Source organism: Gossypium hirsutum, chromosome A13 (genome assembly GCF_007990345.1).
Source record: "Gossypium hirsutum isolate 1008001.06 chromosome A13, Gossypium_hirsutum_v2.1, whole genome shotgun sequence".
NCBI classification, from domain to species: Eukaryota; Viridiplantae; Streptophyta; class Magnoliopsida; order Malvales; family Malvaceae; genus Gossypium; species Gossypium hirsutum.
The window spans coordinates 32222486-32233303 of NC_053436.1; the positions used below are offsets into that span (position 1 = coordinate 32222486).

At 31.3% G+C, this 10818-nt stretch overlaps 1 protein-coding gene across 6 annotated transcripts; it reads right to left on the reverse strand.

Moving 5' to 3' along the window:
* Positions 1-1706: 1706 nt before the first annotated feature.
* LOC107893670 (probable WRKY transcription factor 57) lies at positions 1707-9230 on the reverse strand. 6 transcript variants are annotated; one of them, XR_005908121.1, is made up of 5 exons: positions 8350-9218; positions 7068-7211; positions 6025-6404; positions 3768-3882; positions 1707-2415 (listed from the first exon to the last, which is right to left on the reverse strand). XR_005908121.1 is itself a non-coding variant. In XM_041086178.1 (4 exons), exons 1-3 carry the CDS (start codon positions 8769-8771, stop codon positions 6038-6040), a joined length of 933 nt encoding a protein of 310 aa, XP_040942112.1. In that variant the 5' UTR covers positions 8772-9230; the 3' UTR covers positions 3555-3869; positions 6025-6037. The 6 variants fall into 6 exon arrangements, 2 of the variants coding, with proteins under 2 accessions (XP_040942112.1, XP_040942113.1); XR_005908120.1 differs by having other exon boundaries at positions 1714-2415; positions 3768-3869; XR_005908122.1 differs by lacking the exon at positions 1707-2415 and adding an exon at positions 3555-3582 and having other exon boundaries at positions 3768-3869.
* Between the last annotated feature and the right edge of the window lie 1588 nt (positions 9231-10818).

Here is a 10818-nt window from a genome sequence, read left to right on the forward strand (position 1 = left end):
GTGTCTCTGTTCAGCACTATGACATTCCCTGGTGAGATATAATTACCCAAGTATTCGAATCGAATTACTAATATTCATCGGGATATTTGATTAATAGAGAAAGGGAAATGTATGTTAAATTATCATGAGAAAACATTCAAATGATATATGATGATTAAATGATATGAATGATACTGAATTGATATAACGTATGTGGTTGGTAATGTCTTGAATGATACATACATATACATATACTACTTGATATAATGTTATATATATTGAATTATATGTGGGATTTACCTTATTACTATGGAATGCTATATCAGGTTAATGATAACACGTATTCTAAATGGATACGTACATTGTGTGGATGAAATGATATTAATGGTATATTGTTGACAACTCCGTTGTATGGTACTATATTGACATAACAAGTAAATGTTGGATTGATACATGAATGGAATGATTGATGAACTCACCTTGATAATGTGAAACGTTGTAATAGGTAGTTGAGTTTAATTAATTATTTCAATATGTTTAATAATGATTTGCGGTAAGTTTACTCTTTTAAATCCTATGAACTTACTAAGCATTTGAAATGCTTACTTTGTTTCGTTTTTTTTCCTGTAATTGACGTTTACGGAATTTGTCAGATCAGATCACTCAAGAGCTCACACTTTCCAGCTTTTGTCTTGGTAGATTTTTAATTTTTTCTAGACCCGATTATGTTAGGCTTGCACTTATGTTGTCTTGAATGTTTATAAGTTTGGTATATTGATAATGATGAATATTGATGTTATGCTATGACAAGATGTATATAAATGTGCAAATTAGTAACATGGTGAATGTGTTTGTGGCAAATGAATGACCCATGTTGGTAATTTGGTATGATTGGCTTGATTGTATAAACTTGGGTATATGTAATCATGAAGATATTTCATGTTTATTTGAAATAATCGATGTGAATTGAATGTGTTCTGTTTCGAACTTAGTTGTAGCACTTCGTAGCTCAAGTCTGACGACTGGATCGGGTAAGAGGTGTTACATGAATTAAGAAACCATCATATGTTCTTAATTGATATTCAAAAAATAAAAAATCAATAAAATAAGACACATGATGATTTTTTTAATCCTACTTGTGAAGTTAAAAAAAGAACTCACCACTAATGATCAAATTATAATCCTTAAATAAATTAGTTAATTGTTATGTCTTTTAATTATAAATGTATAAAAAGGAAATAAGACCAAATGAATAATTTTTTTACAATTTTTTCAAAAATATTAATTGCGATAGACATCCTCAAATTATGACCTAAATTTTAAATTGATTCATAAATTTTAAAACATTTTAATTGAGTCCTTAAAATATTGATATCGTATCCATTGGTCCCTTCCATAAGCCTAGTAGTTAGCTTAGACATTATTGCCTCATTTGATTAACATGAGGAAGGAAAAAGCTTATTTATTACATATGTATTACAATAGTTAGACATAAAATAAAGAATAGTTAGTACAAATTTAAACTTAAAATTGTCGATTGAGTCTTAGCTCGATTGGCATGGACATTGTTGCCAATGTAGGAGGACATGGATTCGAGTGCGTTGAAGCGCATTTATCCTCCTATTTATGGGTTGGGGAGGGCTATGGCTAGTTCTAGGTATTGTGTTAAAAAAAGAGCAATATGATTAAAACTTATAATGAGATTGTTCAAAAAATTTTAAATTTAAAATTAGAAAGATGAGTAATAAATCTTGTAAAAAAAAGATTTCTTTAAAATAAGCAAAAATTTTCCTTCTCTTTGGTAATCATAAGCCATGGGAATGGCTAAATATTACCAATTGAATTAACTTATTGGTACTGACCAATATACTAAAACATGTGTAAGAAACAATGCTCCTACCAAACATAGCATAAATGTTAAATTGGATATGAAATGGAGCTTAAATTATGTGATCAAAATTTACAAATATATATATTTTGATACATCATATCTAAGTTATCCATGCAATAAGTATAAAAGTGTTTAAAATTTAATTTAAGTGTTTTAAACATACTCCATGTTAGATCCAATTTAACATTGAATATTTAAGCTAATTATTAGGTTGATTGAATGAACAAAATAATACAATATTGATAATGGGGATTCAATTAGAAAACAATTGAAATTTAAGGACTAATTTAGAAATTTAGATAACAGTTTAGGGATATTAAGTGTAAGTAATCATAAAACAAAAGAGAATTAGGAGAAACCTCACAGTCACAGCAAGTGGGGAAGACTGAAGAGGGAGGTCCACCGCATAAAAGTCCAACTGCACCGATTGACGTATAACAAACTTTACCTAACTGCCTAACTGCCACACGAGGAATTCGCCGAGGAAAAAGGGATCGCCGAGGAAATGGAAAAGTCGGAATAAAGCAGAAAGCAAGCGGTTGTTTCTGTTACGGCCATACCGGATAATCGTACGTCGATCAGTTGTTCTTCAGTCTACGGCTTTGAAGATATTATTTATTAACCGCATTTAATTGATTTATACCCTCTTCCTTGAAGTGTAAACCCTAAAATGAAAATCTAACTATGCTTATAGTCTATGTGCTTTTTTATTTAATAATATCAAATTAGATTATTTAATATTTTTAAAATAAAATTGCTTGCATGACCAACTTAAAGTCCAATTTAACATATTTTTTTATTTGTTTCGTATGTGTAATATTGGTTACATAAGTCTTTCAAAGGTGTCAATTAAATTTCAAAAGTAAATGGCATAATTAAACCTAAATATTTGATTAAGAAAGAGAACAAGGCAGAAAAAGGTTTTAATTAAAAAAATGATAGGTAAGGAAGGGTTTAAAAGCAATGTCGGCTGACTGCCTAACTCTGAAGCAGCATTGAAAACCACGCAACTAAGCCATAAAAACAAGTGGCCCAATTTACAGCTACTTTCTTTTTCCCATTCCTTTATTTTTGTTTTTCTATATATTATTTCCTGCATTTCACGTACGAAACCATGAAGAGCTCTCCAAAGCCACCCAACACTCTCCTAAAATGATTATTACAGCATAATAGATCCATGATATGGTTCATATATATATATATGTATTATACACATATAAATATATGATATTATATTTAATACAATATATGATTTTAAAGAATTAAAATTATCGATCACACATTATAAAAAAATATATATATCTGAAAAAACAATATTAGTAATTCAATTTAATTACTTTTATGTATTAAATATAAATATAATGGGTTTAGAAACCACCTCTTAAAAAATTAGAAACCTTTAAAAATAAAAACCCTCTACTGTCTATGTACCGGATTATAATCCTCTATATTTTGATGTGAATTAAAAGAATCTTATTCTTTAAAAGTTTTTTATAATAATTTTATTTTAACGATATTATTGTTACGGTGTGAGCATATAAAAACTAAACACATATTTCAAGAATACAAAAAAAAAATCCAAATAATATAGATATTATATACTTCTAAAGAGAGAGTAGGGCTAGTCAGAAACTAGTGGCTCTAAATTAACTTGTTTTGGAGCTGAAGGAATACCATGAACTGCTGGGATATAATCTCCTCATCATTTAAACCTAATAATTAAACAGGAATTTCACCATATATTCACATGCATATATTAGAAATGGAGGGCTGAGGTTAGATAAATCTGCCCTTAATTAAGAGAATGAACTTATCATGTGAGCAATACCTGATTTGTGTAAAGTAAATATTATGATAGTAATAACTAAGGAATTGTATTTTCTGGTAAAGGACTCACTCATTGATGAAAAATAATAATTGCCTTGGTTTGGCACTTGGCAGGTTGGTCCTTGGGGCAAAGATCAGTAACCTTCACTTCATCTACCAATCACTGACTAGCCTGTATTTACAAACTAAGAAAAGGGTTACTGTTTCAATATACATATATATATATATAAATAAACGAACAGAAAACCCTAGCTATACTCTAAATTCTTAAGGCATATTGCTATATTACTATATAGTTGGACTGATATTCTCCATTTGATTTTATGCTTTTGTTCCAAAACCAGATTTTAAGTATTCCTTGACGTGTCCAGAGAAGAGTTATCATTTTGCTTTTTCTTCATCTTTTCATCACCTCCACAAGTGTTGAACAAAGACCTAAAACTCACTTTTTGTCTTTTTGCTTTTTCTTTTCTAGATCTGATAAACAGGCACGTGTTGTATATATTGTTTTTCCAAATGGTATAAACCGAAAGTAGTTCTAGTTCTTCCCATAATGATCGAATATCATAATCATGTTGATAGGGATGGTATATATAAAAATAACACCCTCTCTTTCCAAATAACTAGACTGGTGCAATCTAGAAAAACACTGAATCAAGCAACCTTTACATAACCCTTTTTCCTGTGAGTGACAATGAAATTCAACTAAATTTAAAATCGAGTTAAATTAAAATTTAAATGAAAATTAAACTTTTCTTATATTATTTTCTTTAGTCATAAAATTTAAATCTAAAGCTTATTTAAATGACATCAAATTTCTTACCACTCGATTTAACATTGGTACCTTAAAAATTAAATTTAGATCGCATATACAAAGCATCTATATATCACATCACAGTAATTAAAACTAAATTTTTAATCTAACTTCACTAACTACTTAATGTTATGTTTGAGAACATGAAATAAGAAATTTATGAAATAAGAAATTTAAATTTTGATATCATTTGTTGTTATAAATTATAAGAATAAAATGCATACAAATAAATAAAATTATTGTATTTTACTATTAAATAGACATCTAACAAAAATATACTAATAATCATGAATACTATGTTTCCAATTGTGTTAACACTCAAACAATATTTTTAAAACCCAAATTCTCAGATGTTATCTAAAAATTTTTTTATCCAAACTAAAAACCCCTACATCTCTTGCCAATGCACATAGATAGTGACTTGTGAGGTGTATTTAGTAGTTTATTAAATGTACTTTACGGATGACCCTTTGGGTTCAAACTTGAGAACCACATGTTAAACATCAATCCAGAAGATTCTATTGGTTATTAATTGTCTTTTCACTATTCGTAAAGATATAATCTCAATTGATCCAGTGTCTTGAAAGGCCTTTCAGGATCCTTGATTAAGCGTAATAAAAAGGGTAACATCAAAGATATAATAGGGCAGTCCACAAAAACTAGTACCCAATAAAAACTATGCAACAGACGCTAGTCATCATGTATTGCTGCGAGGGAACAAGTAAATAAATCACAAAGATGAACGTGACCTACCATATCATTGTTTATATATACATCAATGATTAAGGTCGTGGTCGGTTAGTTCTCCAATACAATTTATCGTTCCAAGGTAGATTAGGACTGGTCTACAAATGTCAAAAAAGGGTTCTATATCTCATTCTTGTGGGGTTAAATAGCCAAATATTAATCACAGTGGTCCATTAGCTATACTAGCTAAGAAGCTCCAGTCCTGTGAAGGCCTCGTGACCATAGGAGGCTGAATCTTATCAGTAACTAAGCTGAAGCCCTAACTAGTAAAATACTCGGTACTTAATCCCATATTCATCCACCATACCCTTTCTTTCCTAAGTCAAGATTGTAATTTTATTGACCCAGAAGCGGAACTACAACATTTCAATCCTAGAGGTTCTTCCAGGTTCTAACCATAGAACATCAGCCCAGGGCCAAGCCACCGTTCATCAAGTTATAACCTAACAGAAACTATAAACTAATACTTTCCAAAAAGTAATCCCCCTAACTTCAAGAGGAAAGAAGTTTTATCTTCTTGACGCCTTCATACTGGTTGTTCCTCTTGAGTTAAATATATAAAAAAAGTTTGATACTATAGTCCTCTCCCTCAACCCTTTCACTCAACAACAGTCAACTTACAAGAAGCATATGTATACATTCTAGAAATAAGCACACAAACAAGTGAACAGAAACAGTACAAGAAATTCAGGCAGATTAAGCGTGTCAGAGTTATAATATGGCAGCGTGACAATTTGTGAACTCAAGTGAAGGAAGCTATGCATACCATATTTTCTTTCTCACGTCCTACGCATGCCAGGAGGCACAATATCTCCAAGTAACCCTTCATCTTTTGGCAGCTGTGAGGTGGGTTCTGGCAGCGCACGAGATTCTCTTACCTCAATGGGCAGTTGCTGTGACTGCGTTGTGCTTGGAGAAATTCCCCTATGTAACTGTACCCCTTGTGAATAATAAAATTGAGAGACTCCAGGAGTAAACTGACCGGCAAAGGCAGCTTCATGGCTGATGAGTCCACCACGGGGGAAACCGACACTATGATGACAGTGTTGACCTTCATATGTAGTAATGACGATGGTGGGATCTTCAGAGGATCGTTCCACCCTCTTCTTCACTGTACATTTGCTGTTTGTGCAGCGATAGTAACTCCTGTAAAATTAAATAACTGGCTCAGCTTTTGCGCAAGATTCTGAAAATTTTCTTTCCATCAATTAATAATTTGCCTGAAGCCATAATTGATTTTTGTTACTCTACATGTGCTTCATAAATTTGATCTCACTTTAGGTAATGCATAGAGATGGTGCATTCTCACATAAAATATGGCTGAATTAAGAAAAAAAGTATTTATGCAGTTGAAAAATAAGATTAGTCAAATTAATAATTAAAAGGATCGTGGACCTAAGATTTAGAGAAGGTTTTAATCTGCATAGACACGTCTTATCAATCATATAATGAACTGATGGAATCTCATCCTATGACACAATAGTGGTTTAATAATCAACGTATTGGACTTTTGTTAAAGAAAGATATCATTAACTCTAGTTTATAACCCTTTGATTTCGGAGCATCTTTTGTCAATGAACTGATGGAATCTCCTATAATAAAGAGCAAAGAAGGTAGAATTCATCAAAACACAAACTTCTGAAAAGAAAAATTTTTATTATAATATTGGAAAGTGAAAATATGGTTTACAATGTTTCACTTTGAAGTTTATTTTGTTGAACAGAAAACAGGCATTGAATCAAGATTGAAAAGTGGATAATATGTCAGTTTTCTCTCAATCATATTCATAATAGAGAAATAGCAACAGACCTAGGAAATGGACTATTTTTAACAGCTTTTTGTCCATATTTTCGCCATCGGTAGCCATCTTCAAGATGATCAACTTCACTCTTGGTCATAAAAGCAAAACGTGGCTGCCTAATTCGCTTTTGCCCCTTCTTCCTCACCTTACTCCTACAAAAATATTCCACCTACAAATGATCAAAATGGAAAGAAAAAAAACCTAAAACAAAAGATTTTTTCTTTAAAAAAGGTTGATGCATATGTTTTAATCTACTTGCTAAATATTAAATCAGTGGTTCATTACTTGTTATTCTCCCATGCATCAGTGTGTTAATCTTTAACAAAAGATAACTATAATCAAAATGTCCGGGACCTGTCTAAGCAATTTCAAGCTATGTAATTGAAAGAAATATGAAACTTGCAACTACTAAGGTAAATATCTCCAATGTAATCAAGAAAATAACTGAAAAATATTTATATACTTTATATACTGCAATGTGATGAAAATCAAGTTTCTAAGTAAGACAATGAACTTTCTAATACCATGAAAGGCATCAATATGGGAGAAACCCATGATTTTATGAGATGTCTGATCAATGCCCATTTACAGCAAAGAACATTTTATGAATCTAAATGCTACTAAATGTCAATAAATAAAGTTATAGTTTTTCTATTTCTTTTTCAAGAATGCATTTAAAAAACAGGCAGTAAGTAAAACTATAAACCGCATTTCCCGATTCCTGAAACAATGAAAACACATCTCGGTATATATTGCTTGAGAGAGGGGATGAATTCAGAACAAAAGACAGACTTCATACCAAAAAAAGGAACATGTTCCTAAATTATTCTAATTTGCAGTATCTAAGATTAAAGAGGATTTTCCCAGCTATACTTCCGCTTTTTACCTAAAAAAAAAAAAGATTTCTCAAAGCAAAGCACGCCATTCCCGCCGCAATAACGGCGGTGTTGAAGGCCACTTCGTTAATAGGCAAAAAGTCGCTGTTATTTTTCGCCCTCTCTATTTGCCTTAATTGGACCAATTATTTCCCTAAATTTACGAAACTGCCTCAACCCTTCTTCCCCAACTTGCATGAAACAAGGTTGTTATATTTTTTTTATACAGTTTCGCTGTACGGACACCGAAATTTGCATGACTTTTGATACGGTGGCTTTTATTACCATCTGTCATTTTTGCCCACCGAAATCGTACTTAATTACAACTCAGTCTCATAAAGTAGCACAAAACAACAAAAGATAAAGGTTTTTAAAATTATTTTTTAACTTTCATCATTGGTTCACTAGTACTCACGGTATCTCAGGCGGTTTCCCGCCGAAGCCCGTAGATTTCTCCGGCGGATCCTCGCTGGAGCTCGACGACACTGACGGATTCGATGTCGGCACTTCAGCTGACCCGACCGGATTCGACGCTGCCCCTGAACACGAATCACCAACGCCACCAGCTGCACCACAGCTTTGCGATTGCGAGCCGCTACAATTTCCCGCCAAACCACGACTGGCGTCGGTTCGGTCTAGTTCACCGAACCTTTCAATCTCATCGGCATGGTCCGGTTGTAGAATATTCCAACCAAACTCACTCAGTATACTGCTTTCCCTATCGAAGAAGTAATTGATGCTATCGGAGACTGAGTCAGGTCCAGCAAGTGTCCAGCTCGAGCTCGAATCGGATTTAAACTCAGTCCCAGCTGGATCAAGCCCCTCTTTATCTTCCATCCTCTAAACCTTCATCCAAAAAAAGAATAGAACATACAAAGAAAATAACAGGATTCAAAGCACGTCCAAATGAAATCTAAAAGAAAACGTAGAGAGAAAATAAAACAAAAAAAAGGAATGAAGGAGAGAGAGCTAGGGTTTTTGGCTAGTTTTTTTTTCCCGTCGTCCAAACAGAAAAAGAAAAAGAAAAAGAAAAAAAAGGAAACTGAAAAGTACGCGCGAGTAAGAGAGATTGGGGGAGAATAGACAAAAGATAAGTTCAGAAAAATCGGCGTCAACTGAAAATAGTGACGGGAGTTTGATATTTAAGCAAAGGAGGTGAAAGAAGATGAAGAGCAAGGGAAGCGGGTGTGCGTGGGCCCACGCGCATGAATGAAGAGAAAAATAGAAAGAGATACTTTCCGACATAAGCATGTTTTTTTCCCTCTCTTGGCAATGCTTTTTTTAATGTTAATTTTTTCCTCAAGCGTTCGGGTATTTGAGATATACCTTGAATTTTATTTAAATTTGAATTAATTCTAATTTTAAATAAAATAAAAATAAACTTTCTCAATATTATTTTATCTATACATGATATTCGTGGGATATTTTTTTTTGAAGGACATCCAGTTTATTCCATTCAATAGATGTTGAATGTTAATTTATTTTATTTTTGAAGTTGCAAGTAACTATATCAATTATTTTAATGAGAATTAATCATTTTAGGATAAAATAATTTTAATTCAAATTTAAATTAATTAATTAAACTCAACTATCGAAAATAATTTTCACAAACCTGATACTCAAAAGTCCTAATCAATTATTTTAGGGTAAATTACATTTAAGTTCACTAAACTATTAGTAAGTTTATGTTTTAGTCACTCAATTTCAAAAATTTACAAAATGATCGTTGAAATATTCTAAACTTTTCATTTAAGTCACTGATGTAATAACCCAATTTTCAATGGTGTTGAAAAATGGTAGTTTCAGAACCCCATTTCCAATGAGTGATAATAATATTTACTAGTTTATTTTGAATTATATTGAATTTTGGTTTAGAAATTCTATTGAATTGATAATTAATTAAAGTACAGATGCAATGACCCTAAAGTTAGTGGTGTAGAAAAAAGAGGTATCACGACCTCATTTCTGCAAACCAAGCATGTAAATATTTACGGACTTATTATATAGGTGAATTGAATTTTGAATAAATAATTTTTTCGAATTAGTAACTAATTAAGGTACAAATACTAAATTGTAAAAGAGATAAAATTTAATTACTATGAAATTATAATTAATTGAAGGACCGATTGAGGAATTGGACCCTTCCAGTAATGTCAAACGGTAGTGGACGTTGTTTGTCACCCGCTTAATTGATTACTTAAGATTTATTAAATCCAATTAGATTAATTAAATATAAAACTAGACATATAAGTAAAAATTAAAAAGAAAACACATTATATTTACCAAAAGAAAAGGAAACACATTATTTCTTCCTTTTCCTTCTCCACGAAAACAAGAAGGAAAAATTGGGGTTTTGAGTTTGAACTTCAGTCCTTCAAAATAGGTAAGTATACAAGTTCATTTCTTGTAATTTTTATGTTTTCAAGGTTGTGGTAGTTTGATTTAGTTAATCTGTATTTTATTTTTCGAAATTGCCAAAGTTTCAAAATATTTCCATTGATGAATGCTTGAAGTTATTGGTGTTATTTGGTTAGATTTTAAGCTTAGATATGAAAAAGGACTAATTTGTAAGGTTTAATTGTTAATTTTTAACATAGGGACTAAAGTGTAAATATTTAAAATTGAGGATAAATTTATGTAATTATGGATAATAGAGGGCTGTAGAAAGAAGTAATTGAAATCGGATTGTAAATCAAATCTTAAATTTGAAAGATATAGCTATTTTGGTTTTAAGGACTAAATTAAATAAAATGCAAAAATTTAGGGAAAATTTTAAAAAGTGAAATTGAACTGGTTTATGCTTATAATAGAATGGTATAAGGTAATTGGAATTGATAAATTATAAGAATTATTATAGACCGGGAATTGAGTCAATCTGAAGATT

Bases quoted from the DNA above. Each gene is read 5' to 3' on its own strand.
- LOC107893670 (XM_041086178.1), bottom strand. From the start codon at position 8,771: ATGGAAGATAAAGAGGGGCTTGATCCAGCTGGGACTGAGTTTAAATCC. The intron at 7,212-8,349 runs GTGAGTACTAGT...ATATTTTTGTAG, and splicing joins GGGAAACCGCCTGAGATACC to GAGTAAGGTGAGGAAGAAGG. The intron at 6,405-7,067 runs GTCTGTTGCTAT...TTAATTTTACAG, and splicing joins AAAAATAGTCCATTTCCTAG to GAGTTACTATCGCTGCACAA.